Here is a 23,761-nt window from a genome sequence, read left to right as displayed (position 1 = left end):
CAGCGGTGTATATTGTGTAGAAGATTGATCTCAGGATATTTCCTTGCGGGACGCCAGCTTTGATTGGAATGATGCGAAAAAATTCTCTAATCGTTTCATACTTTAAACCAGCTGTGGGAGAGGAAGGACTTCAGGAGGTGAGAGAGAGAGAATAATTTTTAACTTTAAAGGTGCTAAATGTTACGGATGATTGACCACTTTTTCTTCAATGTTAAAGAGGATCAGGTTTATGGTACTGAATGAAGTTACAAATTTATGCAAACAATTCGCCGAGCTTTCGCAACATATAGTCGCATCATCAGGGCCTTTATTGATCAAAGACATCGATACATTAAACTTTGAAATTCTATTTTTTTTTTAAATAGGGACCTTGACGGAGATAGACTATTTATTTTAAATTTCACCTAACTTTACTCCAAAAGAACTAGTTCATTAACATAAAAAAACAAACAACCACGATCGAAGGTAAAAGAAAAAAAAACACCTTAAAACATGACTTTTTTTCTCTGTGTTCGTCAAAAAAAAGGTTAACTTACTTCATGTTTTCTTTTTCTTTGGTTTTTGTAGAATCTAGTCAAAAAACACATAACGGTCAAAATGTTCTGTGAAATGGATAAAATTAGTCGTCTTTCTCAGATATATAACATAAAATTCAGCAGCTGTATAAGTAAACTTGAATATATATTATCTGTTTTATATAAAAATAATTTAATACAGTTTAATTGTTTCATAAAAGTTTTATCAATTTGTTAAATAAAAAGTAATGCCAAAGTTTAATGTATTGTGTCTTTGATCAATACAGGCCCTGATGATGCGACTATTTGTTGCGAAAGCTCGGTGAATTGTTTGCATAAATTTGAATTAAACTTCATTTAATACCATAAACTTGATCCTCTTCAACATTTAAAGGTGCTATTCGGGCCATAGGTAGTTCAGGCATTGACACGGCGCTCATAAGACACAACAAAAATTGAGGCAATCCTATTCATAAAACGATATCCTATACATAGGGAATTTATAAGAATCGGTGACTCAAATGTTCCTTGGCGCAATAGTGTTCAACACCTTGGTTTACACCTCGATAGCAAGCTTAACATTGGTATCAACACTTGTAAAAAGGTTGATAAAGGGAAGTGTGCTATCAAGACTCTGTTCCCTTTAACGTATAGAGAATCTGGGATGAGCCCCCAAAATTAACTCATCATATATAAAACCATAGTTAGACCAATGCTGTTGCCTATCAGGTATGGAGTTACACAAGTAACACCAATATAAAGTCCCTACAAACAATTCAAAATAAATTTTTAAGGTTAATTACATTCTCTAAAAGAAGCTATATGCGTGAAATTTTAAACATCCCATACATTAAGGATGATATCAAAAGGATACCTAGCTCCTTTTATGAACGTAGCGTTGAGAGTACAAATATGACAGTGACAATTGATTAAGGTTTTTAGTTGAGATGAAAAAAAGTTAATGGCACGAGAGGGATTCGAACCCACGATCTTCGGCTAGATACGCCGCTGCTCTACCACTTGNAGGTGGGCTTGAGATGGGGAGTTGATGTCCCAGTGGATCGAGGTCACGATAGCTCAGGTGGTAGAGCAGCGGCGTATCTAGCCGAAGGTCGTGGGTTCGAATCCCGCTCGTGCCATTAACTTCTTTTCATCTCACCTAAAAACCTTAATCAATTGTCATGTATTAATTGGTCAAGCGGACCACGAAAGTAGTGAATTAAACATGACAGTATAGAATGTAGGAAACTATAACGTCAACAAAAATTGGAAACACAGGAGTATCAAACACATTTTAGTATGACTGCTTTGTATATTTATTCACTGTGATATTATTTATTAAATTGTTAATTTTACTCGTTTATATATGTATTTATTTATTTACCAAATTAGTAAATGTCTGACTATGTATTGTACAAGTCTATTCAATGATTTTAATTTATAATAATTAGTAATTGTTTATTACCTTGCTTATTTATTAACTTATTTATGAAATTAGGTAATATTAAATGTGTTGTTTATCAAACTTATCTATTGTACATATGTAGTCAATGACTTATGATTTATAATTTATAATATATGTAATTATTTGTAACTTCCCTATTTATTAATGTATTCGTTCTGCAAGTGGTTTTTATTATAATTTTCCCCACTGTTCTTATTTCTCTAGGCCAAATCAGCAAATATTGTAAATATATTTAAGCCCTCTGCCACAATGATGTATAATGCCCTAGACATTTCACCTTGTAGTCACCTTGTACAGAATGTATGTAAAAATTAAAAGTAAATAAACTCGAAAACTCGCTCATTAGTAACGTAAAGGTCCCGGGTTCGAATCCAGAGGCCCTGCACTCGAACTCGACATACTTACAAATGGCCTGTTTTTCAAAACACTGGCACCCCGAGGGTTTTTATGGATCGGAAACCTAATTGTTGGGTGGGGATTCAGTTTTTAGAGACAAAAATGGAAATAAGTCTTTCAAGGAGGAGTCGTTAAAATATTTTGAATAAATGTGTGGTGTTTAGTGACCGTTATCCAATGGTTATTTGGAGATCGTGAGGTGCGGTCTCGTGTAATGTGGTTTTAGAAAAACATTACCATCGTTTCGACCTTTACTGAGATCATCTTCAGGGCTCAAAGTATTTGTTTTCCGTGTAGTTATGCCATTCTTGTGTGTCGTGGGGGCACTCTCAACACGACGCACAAGAATGACACAACTTCACGGAAAACAAACACTTTGAAGATGATCTCAATAAAGATCGAAACGTTGGTATGATAAAGAAAATGTTTTTCTAAAACCTACGTCACACCAGACCACACCTCACGATCTTCAAATAATCAGATTGAATAAAATAGGTTTAAACTACGGGTTTAGTATTTTTTATTTATTTTTAATATATGACTCACCTGCCAGCAGGATTCTTCCGATCAACTCGTTACGCCCGATATTATCGAAATCCATAACCATGACGTCAAGGGAACATTCTCTGATTTTTTCCCAAGGGACGTTAAAGCTGAACGTTTCGTTGAATACGGGGTTCAGAGTACATTTGAAGATCGGGGTCTTTTTCTTTTCGATTCGTTTGTCTCCGAACTGCAGCCAGACTTTCACATACGGGTCTGAAACAGTTTAGAGTTAGTGTGAGATTCCATAAACTGAACAAATCGAATTACCGGATTTCCCGTTGATATCCTTTGCTTTTAAGTTCCTCGCTTTGAGAAGGGTAATGGTCAGAATACTGTTGCTGGGTTGGTAGCAGAGAGATGTGAGCAGCTCGCCGCATTTGTCTTTAAGAGGGGGTTTCAGCGCCTTCCAGAAAGAAGGCTTTTCCGAAAGGTCGACCTGGGAAAGTAAAAGAATAACATAAATGAAAACAAAATCAATATGTAGGAGTTTGATTAAAGAAATTACCTGGCAGAGAGGTAGGAAAACTTCGCCGATTGAATCGTCACGAGAAAATCTGTCATAGTCGAAGACGTGAAGGTGCAGGACTCTACTTTGAAGCTTTTGAATAGGAAAACCTGTAAGAAAACAGAAACAAAAGCGCTTAATAATACAAACAAATTAAAATAGCTTCATAGGCAAAAATTTCATTCACTTCATTAAAAACTTTCTAGCTACAACTTAGAATGAAAAGTAACAAAGAGAAAAAAAGGGGGCGTCGGTGGCCGCAAGGTTTAGTCTTTGACACGGCGCTCATCACTGTAAGTTAAAGGAGCCGGGTTCGAATCCAGCGGCCCTGCATTCGAATCCGACATACTTACAAATTTTTTTTTTTCAAAAACACCGGCTCCCTGAGGGTTTATATGACCTCTGCTGTTGCGAACCCTCGTTAAAAAAAATAAAATAATAAATAATATGGGTGGCCGTTTATTCCCCATAATTGAATAACATATAAATGGGGTCATCATTGAATGTTACGTAGGTGTTTTCTCACATGCGATTGAAAAAATTAAATTTAGCGATCCAACATCACGAAAAAATTCCATCAATCTATCCGAATCTCTCCGCAATTCCACAGAACTTTGATGAAGCACAAGACTCTTGTCGAAAAGAATTTTTTTCCCCTGCAAGACAAGCAAATGCTTGACCGTTTCTGCATCACCGCATGCCATTGTGGTGACTGGTCAAAAACCATGTGTCCATCCGATATTGACCGGTATGTAACCTAGTAAATACTTCGTTCAATTAATTATTCTTTTTATGTAAGGTCTTGGTTGAAATGAAAAAGTTAGTGTCACGAGCGGGTTTAACACAACTTGTGACTCAACCTAGACACTATCACCCAGCCATTTTCTCCTGAGCCTTCTTCTATCTTGAGGAGGTGGCGTGGTGAGCTCTGCTTCTCTGAGGTTGTTGTTGCTGTGCCTCTGGAGAGATTGGTGTAGCCTGTTGTATAGGAATGTAGTCCTGTCCTGAATCATTGGAACACTGCCGTCCTTTTTATTGCACAGCTACTGATGAACGAGGGGGTGATTCATCTCAAGCAACGATTTTGAAATACCTGGATTCTGTTTATTTGTGTTTTGGATGCCGTAGCCCATATCCCGCTGGTGTAAGCCGACATCGGCATTATTAACAATAGGTAGATTAGGCGTTTGTTAGGAAGACTGAGGGGGAAACTGGCAAGTCTTAGCCGGTAGAATTTGTTTCGCAGTCCTTTGAATAGATTCACTAGTTTCGTGGTCCGCTTGACCAATTAATATCATACAATTAATTAAGGTTTTTAGTTGAGGTAAAAAAGTCAATGTCACGAGCGGGATTCGAACCCACGACCTTCGGCTATACGCCGCTACTCTACCACTTGAGCTATCGTGACTTCGATTCACTTGGTCACCAACCTCCCATCTCAACCACACCTTTACAATTTTCCTTCCTTTTTGCCATTTTTCAAATGTGGTGTAATCAATTTGATTCTCGGCGACAAACGAAATGGCCACGGAGAACTTTAGTGAAGGATACTTCATTTCAAACTTATTAAATTCACTAGTTTCGTGGTCCGCTTGACCAATTAATATCATACAATTAATTAAGGTTTTTAGTTGAGGTAAAAAAGTCAATGGCACGAGCGGGGAAGGAGGGAAAATTCTAAAGGTGAGGTGGGAAGTTAGTGTCCGAGTGGATCGAGGTCACGATAGCTCAAGTGGTAGAGCAGCGGCGTATCAAGCCGAAGATCGTGGGTTCGAATCCCGCTCGTGCCATTGATTTTTTTATCTCAACTGAAAACCTTAATTAATCCTTTGAATAGACTTGATATATGTACGTTCCAAGTCAGCTTGTAGTCAAGCTCCAGCTCCAGTTGTCTTACTGAAGTGCATAATGGTATAGTTTCTCCCGTGAATTATTAACTGGTTGCAGTTTCCTTAACGTGAATCTAACGAGTTTCTATTTTGATGGGTTCACTTGCGCTCCAGTTATTCCACCACGCCTCAACTTCGTGACGGTACTGCTGTAGATTTGTTTGGGCTGTTTCGCCTTTGGAGAGAGCTGCGGTGTCATCGGCGAATTGGGCTATTGTATTGGCTCGACTTGTGACCTTGGGAAGTCAGAAGCGTACAAATTATATAGTAGGGGTCCAAGGGCACTCCCTTGAGGAACACCTGCTTTTATCTCTTTGGATTGTGACTGGTGTTTTTTCTATTCTGACTGTGAAGGTCCTATTTGATAAGTAAGACTGGATAATACGATATGTATCATCTAAGGCTTCTTTTAACTTGGAGAGTAAGCCAGGGTACCACACTTTGAGAAAGGCTTTTTCTACGTCGAGGAACACTCCCAAGCAAACTGATTTTTCCTCAAAGGTTTGTATGATTTTTTCTACAACTCTATGCAGTTGGTGTTGGCAGGAGATCGATCTGAATCCAAATTGCGTGTCCGGGAACAAAGATGCGAGTGGACTCAGGAGATGAAGGATGAGTCTTTCCAAGATTTTAGCGAACTAATTGGCCTAAGAAGCTGGGTCATTTTTTGGCTTCTGCGGTTTGGGTATCATTATAACTATAGCCGACTTCCATTTTTAATTTGTTTATTATTTTATTTTCCCTGTTTTTTCTTGTTGCACCAACAGCTTGCTATCTACTTCTCATAATTTGTTTTAAATGTGTATCTTCGTGGAGCATTTCTTTTTTTGGAAATCTTTATTTGATACCCATCAGTTTGTATCCTGGCATCCATAAAATGATTGCCTTTATTAATTTTGATAATTTTTTTTAGAGTAAGTAAAATTTTTTATATTGCTGGCTTTTCCGTGAGTAGGTTTCCAAGAGAATAAAGAATGAGAAATTAAAATATTGTATTAATTTTCTTAAAACACTCCTCCGGCTCCTCACGGTGACAAATCTTGATTAGGAACCTTGGTGATACTCTAAACCCGGGCTCCCACTGCTAGTGCGATAGGTTTCACACAGTTTCCTATTGGTATCAGCAATATTTTTTAATTGTCAAAAGTTCGAAGATTCAAAAGAGGCTCAGAGATTCATTTAATTCTAAACTTTCCGCTTCGGGGGAAGGTAATTATCCGGGACGCCCTCGTTAAGGGCTTTCCCTTCGGAGCAAAGTAAGTTGTGGGAGAAGAATGGGCCGAGATAGTACCTTTTGTCTACCCATAACTCAAACCCTTATTAGTATCGTAGCGTTTGCCTCTAACACTTCCTCTTCATTTTTCCCCAATAGTTTTATCGATAACCGCCACCATGTTCTTCAGAGATGTAACGATTCCAGTGAAAAAGAGCTTGGGAATCAATTTTTTATCACTCGCTGACGTCTCTTCTCTTGCCAAATGATGCGTATCACAAATTTCAGAGCTTTATACATTCTCCGGCTAAAATGAAAATACTTGTACTCGTGAATAATAAATTTTTGTTTGAAAAACCACTTCCTCAAAGGATTTGAATTACTTTATTAAGGTCCGGGACGAAAAGATAGCCCACCCAATATTTTTTCTCTTAATCAATTTCGACCATTGATATAATTTTTTTTGTTAATATGTAGTGCATTTTGAACCGATTTTCTCCATTAGGAATTGGAAAAAAAATAATTTGTAAGAATTAATAAATAAAGATTTGGGGTGAGACAAAAAGATAGCACAGTGAACAATAATAATAAAATTCTTTATTAAAACACAATTAAAATAACGCAAATTAAATTTAATATCCTGAATATGCACTACCTTTTTCTAATGCAGCAATCATACGATTTAAAAGCGAGTCAAAATGACGACGAATCATCTCTTGTGAAAGTTTGGTCCACTCTTTCTGAATTGTTTTTTTTCAATTCTTCAACGCCCTAAAATTGTCGGCTACCGCTGTAAACACTCCTAGCAAGATGCCCCCATACATTTTCGATGATATTAAAATCCAGGGGCCTAGCCGGCCAATCTATAATTCTGATCCTTTCTTTTCTAAAAAATTCTTTTGCTACTTTTGCCGTGTGAACTGGAGCTTATCTTGCTGAATTACGTTCTCTTTAGGAACAAGTTCAAAATATTTTTTTAATTGGTTTTCTAACAAATTAACATATGGTTGGCTGTTCATTCGACCAGAAATAAACACAATATCAGTTTTGTGATCATAGCCAATACCATCCCATATCATGACGCTGCCTCCTCCCATTTGCCTTTTGGAAAACTCTTTCTCTTCTTTCCGTAGGTCATGTTAATAGTGAGCCCAGCCATCGGGACCGTCGAGATTGAATTTTTTTTCATCGGTGAACAAGACATCCTTCCATTCGTCTTTCCATTGCACATGTTCACGGGCAAACTCCTTTTTTCTTTCTTTATGCGCCGTGCTTAGAGGTGGAATGCCTTTCATTTTCATTCTTTTGATGTGAGGAGCTGCACGAATGATCCTTTGGACGTTTTTCACATCTGTCACTACACCAGCTCTCGCAGCAATTTGACGGGCCGTTAAAGTTGAGTTGGATGCAACCCTCAAAATTGCCCGTTTTTGCCGTGTTATTAAGGCCGGTGTCTGCCAGGAGATTTCTTCGTCCCATAGATTTCCGGAGACTTCAAAAAATTTAAAATTACTTTCCTACTTCTACCGGTATTTTTTGAAATACTGGAAATACAAAATCCTCGATTTTTCATTCGCTGAATGATATTTTTTTCAGCTGGTGTTAATGTTTTGCTCGTCCCATCGCACTAATATACATGAATGCAGAAACTGAACTGAATTGACGTTGTTTACTCAGAGGGATTTGGTTTTGTTTGTAAATAAACAACAACCCTGATTTCAGGGGTATCGGGCTTCTCGTACGTATCCGGATTAACCATGGATTGTGGGGCACACATAAATTTAAGATCGGTTTGAGGGAAAGTCCAAACTGCGCGACGTGCGATACTGTGGAGGATCTCAATCATATCATAATGGAATGTCCGGAATATGAAAAAGAAAGAAAATTGTTTTGGGAAAGAATTTACTCCTTGAAGGACATTGGTAGACCCTTTAATCTAGAATCCTTGATTTCCGAAGAAAGAGACGATGTACATTGGTCACTGTACGACTATATCACAGAGTGTGGAATAGAGGTCTGAATCGTTGGTAGACTTTGGTGCGGGGCCGGCGGTCGGGGGTCGGGGGCGGGTGCCTGCTCTTTGCGGCGGCCGGCGTGCCGGACGGGAGGGATGCAGGGCGCGTTAGCCCCTGTCCCTCGAGGACTTGGACTTTTCCATATTAGGTTTTTTTATGTACATGGTTTTTATCTACGTCCTCCAGTGAGGAAACAGAAAAAAAAGCATCTCTCCCCTCCCGTCGCGGCCGTTCGTGGTGCCGGGGTGGTGCGCTCTTCTTCGTTTCCCGGGTTCCGGTTTTGCGCTGTATCATGTATTAATAATTAATTCTTACAAAGTTTTTTTTTCATTTCCTAATGGAGAAAATCGGTACAAAAAAAAATATCAATAAAAAAAATTAATTAAAAAAATTATTTCAATGGTTAAAATTGATTAAGAGAAAAAATATTGGGTGGGCTATCTTTTTGTCCCGGACCTTATATTCCTCCATCACACTTTAAACCTATTATATAATAACTAACTTAAATGAGGGTTAATAAGGTACTGAATATTCCGCCATCGGTCTCTTTGGGAACTTCCTATGTAATTGCCCGGTTGGATAATCGCTTTGTGCCTTACAATTACGCCAATAAATACATTCACTCTCAACCCACGATAGGGACACAAACTATCAGTGTTAGTTATAACAAACAACCCTGTTTTCACTAAGAGACGTAACAGGATTAGGTATTCGCCGTTGTCAGCACGTTTCCACATCGGGTGGCATTCCTACACGCTCTCTATATGGAGTCGAGGAACTTTTAATTGAGTTTTAATTAAGTGAAACACATCGGGCAAACTTTCTACACGATGGACACATACGCGGGCTTTCGCTTAAAGGAAGTGCTCCTGGGTCAAGATCGCATGGTCAATCCTTAATCGGGAAGGATGACCATTCTAAGAATCGGATTCTACGAGGACCACTTATCGATAATGACATGCGTTACCAGAAAATTTTCGATACCAATACTCGATACTGGTATCGAAAGAAATATTTGATACTGATTAAATATCGACAGAAATTATTCGTTACTAACGAGTACTTACTCATATGAGTACTTTGTCGTTTATTCATAAATGATCAACTTACTATTGTGGTGTTTGGTTAAAATACGCTCATGCGTTAAAATAATCCAAAAATTGCAGTTTTTCATTTTTAAGTATTTTTTCATTCAGAGGGTACGTAGGTCAAGGAAAAGCTGTCAACGCATTTCAACATAATTGATATTTTTTAATTAATTAAGTTTTTTAGTTGAGATAAAAAAGTCAGTGTCACGAGCGGGATTCGATCCCACGACCTTCGGCTAGATACGCCGCTGCTCTACCACTTGAGCTATCGTGACTTCAATCCACTCGGGCACTAACTTCCCATCTCAACTCCACCTTTTGAATTTTCCCTCCTTTTTGCCATTTTTAGGAAGTGGTCACGTGACAGTGACTTTTTTATCTGAACTAAAAACCTTCATTAACTGAATGATATTAATAGGTCAAGCGGACCACGAAAACTAGGAATAAATTAGAAGTTCATATTTTTGGAACGCTTATTTTATACTTTTCTGTGTGTTATGTTTCCTGGGGGGGGGGTATTCCTAAAAGGGACTTACAACAAGCATATCGCATACATCGATTTACTTAGTTACGGTATATATTATGTTGTCCTATGCGAAATGTCTGATTTTGTTATCATAATACTTCAAAGGAGATTAAAGAGATTCCTGTTCCTCCCAGAAAAACTCATGCCAATTTTTTATTTAATGACAATACTAGGTAATTGTATTGTATCAAATATGGCCATTTCTCTGTCTTCTTGAACTTCTCATCTCAACCCCACTTTTTGAATTTCCCCTCCTTTTTGCCATTTTTCAAGTTAGGGAAGTTTCCTTTCTTGTTTAAACCTTTTTTTTCTGAGGAGATCCACCTAGTTACCATAAATACTGGGAGCAGAGCGTGGTTTCGATCCTTTGGGTTATGGGCCCAGCATGCTTCCACTCTAGTCTTCCAGTCTCTATTCACAATCCACACTCAGCTGAGATATGAAATATTAATTTTTAAATTTAGCAGAGACTAGAAATCAAAAGTCCGTATTCACGTGGTCGACCTAAGAGAGAAGAGAGGGGAAAATCCTTTTTTTCATCCGAGAGGTTTTTTCCCAGCGAAAACTCTCGATCTTTTTGTGGCGCCCTCTTTCAAGCTGGCGCCCTTTTTCAAAACTCTCCAATATATGTACTATATATGTTATATCTGATTATTTATTTAACCTCATGTTCTTTAAAAAAATTGTGATTAGACTGACAGAAACCCTTGAATAAGTTAACTATTTGGAAATCTTGTCTCCATTATATTTGCATTTTACATCCCTTAATTAGGTTAATTGCCTGACTTAGTTAATACTTAGATAATTGTCTATTTTCTTGTTATACTCGTTGCTATTATTACACTGTACTCTATTGTCAGACATGCTAACAAGCTTAGTTAACATGTGGTAAAAAACACTTTTGTAGAAATTAATACAAAACGTTCAAATTTTCTGATAAAAAATATAAGCATTATTGAACATTATTTTTCACAAATTTTACCCATTTTATAGCCAGTCTTTAATATTCAGGTACTATCAATCTTTAAGGAAACAAAAATCTAACTGATAAAGTGTTAAAATGTGCAGTTGAATGGGTTGATTCGATGTCAGCCTGATGTAAAAGTAGATAAAACAAATAAAAACCTGATGTAATTTACTTTGGAACTTTAAGACGTTAGGAAGGTTAGTTAAACGGGATGTTTAATGATAGAAGGAATTTTTCACTATTTGCATCAAACATTTTCCAAAAATAGGCAGATTTCTACATTTTTTGTAACAACGTTGTAAATCTGTACGCTATTATTTGGTACGTATCGCGATGCTTTTTTAAAAATGTATTTAAAGCGCCATTTGTGATGGAGGGAGTTCTGATCAAAAATTCATTTTGGAGGCAGGTGTTCTGAACGAAAACGCTGCCATGGAACGGATACATCGCCTCGTTGCCCGGAAACCACTCCAACATCCACCGAACCAATTTCTTGAGCTTTCTAACTTACAAGGGGAAGCTACAAACGTAGAATCACCTATTTTAACAAAACTTTGTTTCGACTTATTAGGTCAAAAATTATTATATTCCTGACCGAGCTTTCTTGCCAATACACCTTAGGAGCTGAGAATATTTTTAAAAAGTAATTCGAAGGGACCGGAGGCTTCAGGCGGGAGGGGGTGGAAGCGCTATTTTTTGGTACACGTTTTTCAAAAACCACTAATAATAGCAACTTGAGTTTTTAAAATATCGTTTTCTACTATTACAGATAATTTTAAACAGTTTCGTTGGAAATTTAATTTGCTAGAGCTCTTTGAACAACTTACCTTCTCACGTTGTTTTTTCTTTTTCCAAATTATTTCTTAATAATTTGAACTACGATTAAGTTGAAATGATCTTTATAACTCACATTATTGATCAATGCGGAAAAAAATGCAATTTTATCAATTGGGACGCAAGCAATGTGTACCGGAATCACAAAAAGTTCTACTTTTGGACACGAGCGTTTTTGTCTTTTGTCATTTTCGTCTAAGCTCGATTCGCCAAGCTCGATACTTCAGTTTATTGGTAAAATAATTATTTTATGTATGTATCTATATCTAAAAACTCTTCTAGGACCTTCCATATAGGTAAAACCTTTTATCGGGTTGTCCGGAAAATAATGCAGGATTTTAAGTTTTCATTAAAAAAAATCTATATAAAATATTCTGTTTACGTTTACAGGATTACTCATTTGTATGAATGNTTATTTTGATTAAAGAACATTGCTTTAAAGTAACTAGTTTCTTTTTTTTTGTTTAATACCAAAATCCTGCATTATTTTCCGGACAACCCAATAGTTACATTTACGTTCCCTTGTAAAGATTTTTAAGTAAGATTTTTTCTTACTATTTGCTTTATTAGTACTGGCCTCACTATTTCATTGTATTCCTAATAATAATTTTATATTATTTTTTATTACAGGATGGCCCCAATCGATTCAGCCACACTACCAGATCTTATAGGAAATTGAACGCTGAGTAAAAAAGATCTTATGAACCTGTGTCCGCAAACCATTCAGTTCCGAGCTACAGGCAAAAAACGACGAAAAACCACGTTTTTTGACCTTATTTGTGAAATTGTTAGTAAACCGTTAGCCTGATCGTAAAACAGCTCGAAACAATATCAGTTAGGAGGTGAAGGGGAACACAAAATTCATCATTTCTGACATTTTTATAGAAAATTCACAACTTCGGTTAGCCGTTCAGATTTTTCGTACATTATTTCATTCAGTACGGGGTACCCATCAGAAAACAGTTCAAGTTGTGAATTTTCGATTCACCATTTCTGATATTTTTATCGAAATGGTGAATTTTGCGTACCCCATCACCTCCTAAGTTCGAAAAATCGCCAAAAATGAAATATTCGGTCAGGCTGGTTTTAATCTCATTAGACGCAGAAATTATTCCTCTACAGATGCTGTTTCGAGCTGTTTTACGGTCAGGCTAACGGTTTACTAACAATTTCACGAATAATGTCAAAAAACATGGTTTTTCACGGTTTTTTGCCTGTAGCTCGGAACTAAAGGGTTTGCGGACACAAGTTCATAAGACCTTTTTTACTCAGCGTTTAATTTCCTATAAGATCTACAAGTGTGGCTGAATCGATTGGGGCCACCCTGTATATATCAAAATGTTCAAGAATAACAGGAGAATATTTTCAGCCAATAAAAAAAGGTTTCGGCTCCTTTAAAAATATGTTTTTCGGCTTTCACTGTACACGACTTTCAAGATTATTATACATCTTTTTTAGTAGTTTTTGTAATCGCAGAATCGTATTAAATGAGACTACGTACATAGTCACGCAGGGGGGCCGCGGTAGCCGAGTGGTTAAGGCGTCAGACTCTCGGCTATTAGATCCCGCGGTCGTGGGTTCGATCCCCACCGTCGCCTCTGGACTTTTTCTGACGCCTAAGGGGACCGGTGGCCGCAATTGAAAGAAATTGACACGGCACTCATCAATGGAAGGGGCGGGATCGGATCTCAGCGACCCTGAATTTGGTCCCAACCCCCTTCAAAAATGAGTTTCTTCGATGGAAGAACACCGGTACAACGGGGGCTCAAGTTCACATTTGTGTTGCGAGCCCTCCCCCAAAATATGGAGCCGGGGATAAAGTACAATAAGCTGTACAGTTCAGCTGCAGTACTCAGGAGGGAACTCCTCCAGTCCCTGGTATCCATTAAAAAAAAAAAAAAAACAAAAAAAAAACGTACATATAAAGTTGCAAAAACCAATAGGCGCTTAGAATAAATTTGAAAAAAACAAAAACGAAAATGATTCAGATTCGTTTGAATATACCTGTAAAGATATTAAGTAGAGCTCCAAATCCACTCAAAATTTTCATGCTAGACCGGCAAATAGTCACTTATTGGATAAGTCTTCACTCGCGGGTTTGTTGACTTTACGCAAACGCGTTTCGGCATTGCGCCATATTCAGTGAGGAACTGTCTGTCACTTTGTCCGAGAGGGGTTTGTATGCCCGTCGTTTGTCCCTAGGGGCGTTTGCGGTAGATCGCGTGGTCAAGGTGTTCATTGTTCGGTTATTTTGTCGGTTATTATTTGTGAGTTGTGTTTTTTTGTTGCGTTGGTTTCGACGTTTTTTTTTTCTAAACGGTTGCGTTTTTTTGTTATGTAGATGTGAAATTAGTGTGTGAATGTGAGTTTGTATGTAAATGTATTAGTTTTTATCTTTCAATGCTGTTCTCTCTATCTCCAGGTTTCCACGACGATAAAGATTCGTCCTTTTTGTGTGTTGCGTATTAAAGTTTTGTTTCTATTGTGTTTGGTTGGTAATTGTGATGTATTAAGTGTGTGGCGTAATTTGATTTACCGTCGTTTCGTCTGAAGGATCGTAATTTGATTCGATCTCTTAATTTCTCCCAGTTTTTCCATTACAGCATTCTGTCTCGATAGTCTGTGGGTTTCTTTTCCTGTGTATGTGAATATTCTCCATTTTTTTAAGTTTCTAGTTGATGCTTGCTATGTATCCTTTTTTAATGTACAAAATTTTCGCCTAATTTTTTTCAATAATTACAAAAATGACGATAAAATTGAAACAACTCAACCATCTAAGGACAACTAAACAGGAATTTAAAACAGAATAATCTACGCGTAATGTATTAGCTTTGATATCCGTAAATAAAAAAGAATTTATAAAATAAAACGACTGAGATGCTTTTGTTGATTTCATTTTTAGTTCTGTCACTTTTTCTGACAGAAAACATTATTGACTAGCCTGAAAAGAGAAACATTCCGCATTTTAACTGTTGAATTTGGATGGAATCCATAGAGGTTATGAAACTGGACGTCAGAGACAATGGAATTTGGCCACGGCGAATTCAGCCCAAAAATGTCAAGTTTTTGTTTGCGTTGAAAATTTGTATTCAATAGTTTTACAATGTGCTTAAAACGAATCTGAATTGTTTTTTTTCCAAAATAATTTTTTACATTTACTTTACTGAAAGTGCCATTCCATTTTGTGAGGTTTTATACATCTAATCTCATTTATTTCGTGTATTATTCTTTCGAATCATATACAACAACTTTGAAATACATGCAGCAGAATAATACAGGTTGGTCCAGCAAAAACCCGAAAACATGGGGTTGTAGTTCATCCTAAATAGAGTAAAATAGCCACAACTGCATTGCTATATCTCAGTCCGATCGGAAGTTATGCATTTTTACGTATTATTTTAAAAAATCCCGACCTTAAGTCACAAATAGAAATTTTTTAAATATCTAAAGCATCTGTTCCAATTTTTGACCACATTTTTGAATTTTGCATTAAATTTCCTATAAGAAGGAGCTATTTTTCATCTTATCAAACGCCGAAGTATGTTTAATAATTCAATTCAAAATAAAGATTTCAAAAAAAGAGAAACTTTCGATAAATTTCCAAAAATAACTGTTTTTCAACTTATAAATTTGTATAGGTGAGAAAAATCATAAAAACGTATTCATTTAATAAGCTTTCTTATGGTGTACTCGAATTTCAAAAATCTTAACCTTTCAACGGTAAAATCTACCGGGAATGTTAAAAAAAACGTGGTTTAAATTTGTAAATTGAACGCATATAGAAGAGGAAAAGTTTTTATTTGTTTTATTTAATTACAATTAATTAAGGTTTTTAATTGAGATAAAAAAGTCAATGGCGCGAGCGGGATTCGAACCCACGATCTTCGGCTAGATACGCCGCTGCTCTACCACTTGAGCTATCGTGACCTCGGTGACCTCGATCCACTCGGTCATTAACTTGAAAAATGGCAAAAAGGAGGGAAAATTCAATAGGTGAGGTTGAGATGGAAAGTTAGTGTCCGAGTGGATCGAGGTCACGATAGCTCAAGTGGTAGAGCAGCGGCGTATCAAGCCGAAGGTCGTGGGTTCGAATTCCGCACGTGACACTGAATTTTTTATGTCAACTAAAAACCTTAATTAATTGTAAGATATTAATTGGTCAAGCGGACCACGAAAATTAGTGAATTCCCAAAAACGTTTCAAAATCCAAAGTCCAATAGAACAGAAAAAAATGGTACCGAAGAACTAACAAAAATAAATTTCAGAAAACCATTCAATCAAACTGATTACACGACATTTGAAAAATGGCAAAAAGGAAGGAAAATTGTAAAGGTGTGGTTGAGATGGGAGGTTGGTGTCCAAGTGAATCGAGGTCACGATAGCTCAAGTGGTAGAGCAGCGGCGTATCAAGCCGAAGATCGTGGGTTCTAATCCCGCTCGTGCCATTGACTTTTTTATCTCAACTCAAAACCTTAATTAATTGTATGATATTAATTGGTCAAGCGGACCACGAAATTAGTGAATTTAATGAGTTTTATTTAATTTTTATATTATTATTTATTTTTATCTTTACCGGGTTGGGCAAAATAGTAGAAGATTTTTTAAAATTCTTCATATTGGGTTCAATTAATAAACACACATCGTCGTTTGATAAGATTAGAAATAGTTCCTTTCTTTAGGAATTCAAAAATGTTACAAGTTGGAACAGATCCTCTAGATCTTGGAAAAATTCCAATTTATGGCTTAAGGTCAGGATGTTTTGCGAAAACAGGTAAAAATTCATATCTTCTGACCGGATTGAAATAGTACATTTCGGCTAGTTGCATTTTACTCTATTTAGGATATAGTATAACCCAATTTTTTTCCCGACACCCTGTATACATAGAAAGAAAAAATAATTTCTCTGCTCATAAGGAAAGAACGCTTGAAAGTATTAGTCAATATACACCAAAAAATTCATTAAAATCTGTCATCCCGCGTTCATAACCAGCCCTTAATAATACAAATTTCATAATCGATACAACAATTTTTTTCAATAATTCTCACAGAAATTGTTAGTTTAGGATGTTAGAACAATTAATAATTAATATTGTACTAGAGGTTTAATAATATTATAATGCCGAAGGGGTAACGTAAAATCTAGTATCAAGGCATATATACAAAAATACTTTGTTTTTTAATATGACTTTTTCCTACAATAACCAGGGGTTCCTTTGGAGACAGATTGCGGTTGAACGTAGACGTTTCTCTATACAAGGATTTATTCGCATTGTATTCTTTCTTTTGTGGCAGTTGAAAGATCCATACAAATGATGTTTGGCCAATGTTTACATTGGAAGGAAACCTTTCCATTTATTTCGCTCTCTCTCCCTTTAAAATCGTTCACTTCCCCAACAACTCGATCTATCATTTTAATCCTTTCTGTCTTAGATATAAAAGTAAAAACATTGATATGAAATTAAAAAATGAGGTTTTTGATAGGGTCTGAATTTTTCTATTGACACAGATACAACATGTACTAAAAATAAGTGATATTGACCTTTTCCAATATAGGACTTAAGTAAGTTCCTCCTGGTTAACGGTCTATCGCCGAGTTTCCTTCTGGTTCTTAATTAGCATAATAACACCAATTTTGATGGATGAGATTGTTCTATAACCAGAAGCCATCTTGGATCAAACAGCTTGAAGTCAGCCAGTTCAATAATTTGATTTCTATTGTCGTGCATTCTGATAATCAAATTAAGCCTGAAGGACACGTCCTGAATATACGATCGATAACATTATAGTCTGCAACAGCAGCAACAAATTGATGTTGTATAATTAATAATTAGTACAATTTGTGTGTGTTTGTGAGTGAGTGAAATAAAGAGACAAGCGAATAAAAACTATTTTCCGATAATATCTTAATTCTGTATGTAAAGAAGTTAAAAAAAGAAAACAATCAATAAGATAAAAAATATAAACAATAGATAGATAGATATATAGATAGGTAGATAGATAGATAGTTAGATAGATAGTTAGAGAGAGAGTGAGAGAGAGTGAGAGAGAGAAAGAGAGAGAGAGAGTGAGAGAGAGAGAGAGAGAGAGTGAGAGATAGAGATAGACATATATATGTATAAAAAAGTGTATAAACATAAAATTGTCATTACGGCGCTGCGCTACGCTAAACCTGCACGACCGATCCGTCAAGTTGGCTTTTCATCTATTCAAGCGCCTTGCTAAAAAGGAATTGTATTTCGATTTTTTTTCTTCGAGGAGAGTCAAATCAAACTCGTTCTATGCACGCGAATTTTTGCCACTTCATGGAAAAACATTGAATCAAGTTTATGTTTCGGGGATGAGAAACAAGAAAATGCATATTAAAAAAATAGATCGATGCTTAAAGCGGGTGGGTTGCAAAAGTATTGCGATTACTTGCACGATTCAGTTTTACAGTTTGTATTATTAATATTTTCTATTATTAAACAAACATCAATAATGTTTTAATACTAAAAATAGAGCAATTAGAAGGAAAATAAATAAAAGATTTCCTAATGGTCCTGTTTGGGCTATATTACATTGGATTGTGTAGTTATAATACATACACACATATTTGTGCGCACCTGTCAATGAACTATTTCTGGTATACTTTTGTTGGTTGAATGGGTGGTTTATTCCATTCAGTGTTAACCGCCACCTTTGGGCGTATAATGTTCGTAAATACACAGGATAAACGGCGGTTTAGTGCATTTATTTTCCAAGTTGCCACAATGAAACAAGCAGTTGGCCCGAGTTTCGTCCCAAAGTCTCAATGTATTAAGCGTCATTGTGAAATATGGAAAAATGGATTTCTCAAGGGCATCTTTGTGCCTGTTTGCTTTTATAGCATGCAATTCGCCAATTACTTTTCTTTTCAAAACTGTTTATGCTCGTTGTTTTAGAGGTTTTTTTTATGTTGGGACATCAAGATCATAGTTATTTGATATCGATCATCGTATGGGGTTTCAAAATGTGTAAAATTTTGTAAACACGTAAGGTTACGTTTTGATTTAACACGCCAATTTTCATGGCCAGTCAGTACGATTTTCCTCAAACTTTGTTTATCTTTAAATTGCATTACACGGTAGCAAGATTTTAGCAAAAGTGAAATTTTTGTAGAAAATGTGGTGGCAAACGTCAGTAATACTGGTGCAAAACGTTGACCGTTGTAATAGAGTGAGGTTCGGCAATGGCTACTCAAATACCGACCAATAGGAGCCTGGGTATCACAAGGGAGTATCCTTGGTCCCACCCTTTCTACAATTATTCTACTAACTTTTCTATACGCTCCAATTTCATCATTACCAGCTAGGCGAGTATCACCCCAATTTGTCTTTTAACTAAACAAACACCAATATTCAAAAACATTTTGAGCAAAAAGTGAAGGTTAAACTGAATGTGAAAAAGTATCCAGCTGTTTAAATAGAAAAACACAACTTTGGACTATCTCAGAACAGAAGACTGATGTCCTACCCCCGGCACAAAACTTAAAAGACAACAGAATAATTGGACTGACTCAAATCTCTTTTGACCGTCAGAACAAAACTAATTTCGTACGAAGCATTTCTGGACATACAGCGTAGAACTGTTACCTCCCTCCAAGTTATCTCTTACCCAGCGAATCCAATTCTTCCATTCAAGAGTCCTCATTAGAAAATTTATCAATGGTCTTCACTTTGTCACTATCCACACTTTCTACGACGACCTCAACATTCCTTTTGTGCTTTTCTTTGGAGGGGATTTTCCAACGTTCAAAGAAAACAGGAAATGTGTTTCTTGAACTTTTACATACCCTCATTTTAATTCTTCAATACAGTTGTTTTTTGTTCAATACAATAATCTTTACACAATTAATTACTAATTAATAATATTAAATATTAATATGAACCCACTACAAATTCAATAAAAAAGAGATGAATTCAGATCATGTCAAAAGAGGACAATGTTTTAGTTTTGTCTTTCTTGCTAAGCTTTTGAAAGATATTATTTCAAATCATAAGGTACTGATTTATTAACAAATATCAAATATCAAAAATTAACGAGTAATTTATGTAAAATAATTGTAGGAATATAAATAGGGAGAAAACAATTACTAAGAAAAAATGAACCAATCTGTCATTACAATTATATTGACCTATTACTTCTAGACCTGTCTATTGACCAAATTACTTCTTTCAATTAATTAATCTTTTTATGTAAGGTTCTGATTGAAATGAAAAAGTTAGTGCCACGAGCGGGATTCGTACGCACGACCTTCGTAACGATAGCTCAAGTGGTTAGAGCAGCGGCATATTGAGCCGAAGGTCGTGGGTTCGTGACACTAACTTTTTCGTTTAAACCAAAACCTTTGATAAGCAAATTAATTGATTACAATTAGTGTTTAACAATTAATAAAAATTACGTCAAACACCCTTCTGTTTTTAAATTTAAGAAAAGAAAAATTAAATTAAAGAAACAAAATCGCTATTTTAACTATTAAAAATAAACAATACAAAATTATAACCAGAATGTAATCGTACAAATGATTGACACTAGATGGGTGCACTGTAATTGTTATTACTACATTCTACAAATTTTAGAAAGGTTTATAAAATGATCCAAAACTCACGAGTAAATTGAGAAGGATCCAAACTTCCATCTGAAGGTTCCGTTCCATGTTACAATAGGTGGATATGGATTTTCTAATTTATAGTCATTTCCTTATGTTATTCTCAATAAATTCACTAATTTCGTGGTCCGCTTGACCAATTAATATAATACAATTAATTAAGGTTTTTTAATTGAGATATAAAAGTCAATGGCACGAGCGGGATTCGAACCTATGATCTTCGCCTAGATACGCCGCTGCTCTACTAACTTTTCATCTCAACCCCTCCTTTTGAGTTTTCCCTCCTTTTTGCCATTTTTCAAATGTCATGTAATCGGATTGGATTCTCGACGACAAATGAAATGGCCACGGAGAGCTTTAGTGAAGTATACTTCATTTTAAATCATTACATTCACTAATTTCGTGGTCCGCTTGACTAATTAATTCAAAAAAGGTGGGGTAAAGATGAGAAGTTAGAGTCCGAGTGGATCGAGATCACGATAGCTCATATGGTAGAGCAGCGGCGTATTTAGCCGAAGGTCGTGGGTTCGAATCCCGCTCGTGCCATTGACTTTTTTATCTCAACTAAAAAACCTTAATTAATTGTTATTCTCAATGTAAAAAATCCATGGACTGTCGGTCTTAAACCAATAACCTCAAATTTTTTATAAATCAGGCCCTGATCATGAAAGAATATCTTTCGAAAGTTTGACAAGAAAGAAAAAATTAAAACGTTGTCCTTATATTTTGATCTCATCTGGATTAATCTTTTCTTTATTTTAATTACTAATTAGTTACAAAACGTCATTAAACTACTGATTAGGGACTACCTTGTTTTCTAGTAGCAAACAACCTTTTGCAAAACCTCCTCAGAGAGCTCTACAATTTTGCTTTTCTTGAACTTTTATTTGAAGGGGACTCTCGACCATCCAAAGAAAACGCGAAATGTGTAACTTCAACTTTTAGATATCCTCATTCTAATTGTTCAAAACAATTTTTTTATTTATTAAATTTATTTATTAAAACTGGTCTTATTAGACCAACCATTAATTTTACAATAATATTATGGAATAAATAAATGTTTACATTGTTATAAACCCATTAGTACAGTAAGATTTACATTTCACTATTCATTATTAATTTTTAACTACACAAGTTCTTATAGCTTTGTTTTTTTTAATGTTCTGATCATGTTTCGGTTGGTGTTTGGCAGCAAATCTTTGTATTTCCGCCGTGACTTCAAGGATCTTAAGATACCCATGTATGTCCTTATTCCTTATGTACCAAGTTGCATTGACCATGTTGCGTGATTTTATTTTGGAGTGTTGGACCATATGTCCACATAGGCTTTAAGACTTGTTTATATCATAATATTTTATTGTGCATAGCAAGGTTGAAACCACGTCCTATCAACCAGTATATTTGCCTATACCTTGAACCTATTTCTCTCCTTTTTTTCTTCACGTGTTCTTTCCACCTCAGCTTGATATCTAAGGTCATTTCCAGATATTTAGATGTATGGTGTAGTAGTTCAATCGATTGTGAGCGACAGAACATGGTTCACATTTTTGTTTGTAAATATTAGATGAACTGATTTATGCTGATTTAGCTTGATTTTCTATTTTTTGTCCATTCATTTATGATATTACATTTTGGAGGATTTTGGTTGAACGGGTGATAGTCGGTCCTATTGATATCACCTCTGTGTCATCTGCAAACGTTGCAATTTTTACTCCATCTATTTTCGGTTCACTGATGTATAACAAGTAAAGCAGTGGACCTAATATGCTACCTTGTGGCACTTTTGCACTGATTGTTTTTAATTTTGAATATTGATCTTCTTGTTTGACTCTAAACAGTCTGTCAGGTAGGAACTGATAATATCGCCATACTGCTTTGGTAGCATACCTTTTAGTTTATTGGTGAGTTATTCATGCCAGACCTGGTCAAAAGCTTGTGAGACATCAAGGAAGATAGAGGAACAAATTTGTTTTTCTTCAAAAGATTTTTCTATTACGTCCGTTACTCGGTGAATTTGGACTATTGTTGAATGTCTTGTTCGGAATCCAAATTGGTGGTCAGGAATGATTTTCTTTTGTCTACAATGGGTTTTATTCGTTTTGATAATAACTTTTCGAAGAGTGTAGACACTGTCGGTAGTATAGTTCAAAACAATTAATACAATAATTACTTCTTCACGGCGTTTGTAAATATATAAACAATTATTGAACCCTGTGTGGATTGGCCGAATGTTCTGAACATATAAAACAATGCTACGATTACATTAAATGGTAATACAGTTAAATCATCTCGTTTTTCTGATTAACAAATCATTTTAATATATGTATAGTGATTACTAAAGACTATTCAAATAAAAAACTTGTATAGTAACCAGCGCAGTTGTAGAAACATTGTGAACCTTTTTGGTTTGGTCATGTTTTCAACTTTGATGTATTTAATATTGAGTATCAAATATGTGGTTCATGATAATTGGTGTTTTGATGTTATCCAGGATTGGTTATACAAGGTCTGTTTCTAAATTCTGTTGTAATGAATAGCATCTAGGTCGGATGAAGCCTAACTTATTGATACTCGTCTTATTCTCTGTAATCGTTTCCTTTTCCTTCACAGCTTGAATGGTTGGTATTGGCTCGAAATGGAACCTTTCTTTCCCATACCACCGGGGACAATTATACCTCGCCTGAGGCGTTTCGCTTTAACCCCGGGTCAATGAATATTTTATTTTTCAGGTGGAATGAGATGAAAAGGGGGAAAAAGGATGGTTCGACCTCAAAAATAATTCAGCCGAGGATGCTGCTTTATTGATGTTAAAGACGTTACCGGATCAGGATTTTAAGTGTATGAGGCTTAGACTTTTCATTTAAAAATAATAGTTCTTGAATAATTGTTTTGTAAATACCGTTAACACTTTTTTATTAATAAGACATAATATAATTAATAGTTATTTAGCTGTTGAATGGAACACAATAAGAAATATACCTGACAAATTAATACAGTTGAAACGCTGAATGAAAATACGAATATCTGCAAAGATTTAACCCACCGATTTAAAACTTTTCCTCTTTCACCACGTTTGTTCCCGACGTTGTGTTAAAGTGGAAATGAGTGTTAAAACGTTCCGAAACATTTTAATGAGCATTGGTCTTGCGAAATAGATACTTGACTAACCAAGCCTG

At 35.8% G+C, this 23,761-nt stretch overlaps 1 protein-coding gene and 1 non-coding gene across 10 annotated transcripts in view; both read right to left on the bottom strand.

The window, feature by feature from the left end:
• LOC106669978 (synaptotagmin-7) overlaps positions 1 to 23,761 on the bottom strand; it is a 378,922-nt gene that overhangs the window by 2,044 nt on the left and 353,117 nt on the right. For all 9 annotated transcript variants that reach the window (XM_014399921.2, XM_024229097.1, XM_024229098.1 and 6 more), the window contains 3 exons: positions 3,428 to 3,537; positions 3,190 to 3,358; positions 2,923 to 3,135 (listed from right to left, as the gene is read on the bottom strand). In XM_014399921.2, coding sequence (XP_014255407.1) covers positions 2,923 to 3,135; positions 3,190 to 3,358; positions 3,428 to 3,537 — 492 coding nt within the window. The remainder of the gene's footprint in view (positions 1 to 2,922; positions 3,136 to 3,189; positions 3,359 to 3,427; positions 3,538 to 23,761) is intronic.
• Positions 4,765 to 4,835, bottom strand: Trnai-uau. The gene has a single exon. It is a non-coding gene; the product is annotated as a tRNA-Ile (tRNA).

This window comes from Cimex lectularius, unplaced genomic scaffold, assembly GCF_000648675.2.
Source record: "Cimex lectularius strain Harlan isolate CLEC.00 unplaced genomic scaffold, Clec_2.1 scaffold318, whole genome shotgun sequence".
NCBI lineage: Eukaryota > Metazoa > Arthropoda > Insecta > Hemiptera > Cimicidae > Cimex > Cimex lectularius.
Note: the sequence above shows the minus strand (reverse complement) of the source record. Positions and strands in the feature narration are given on the sequence as shown.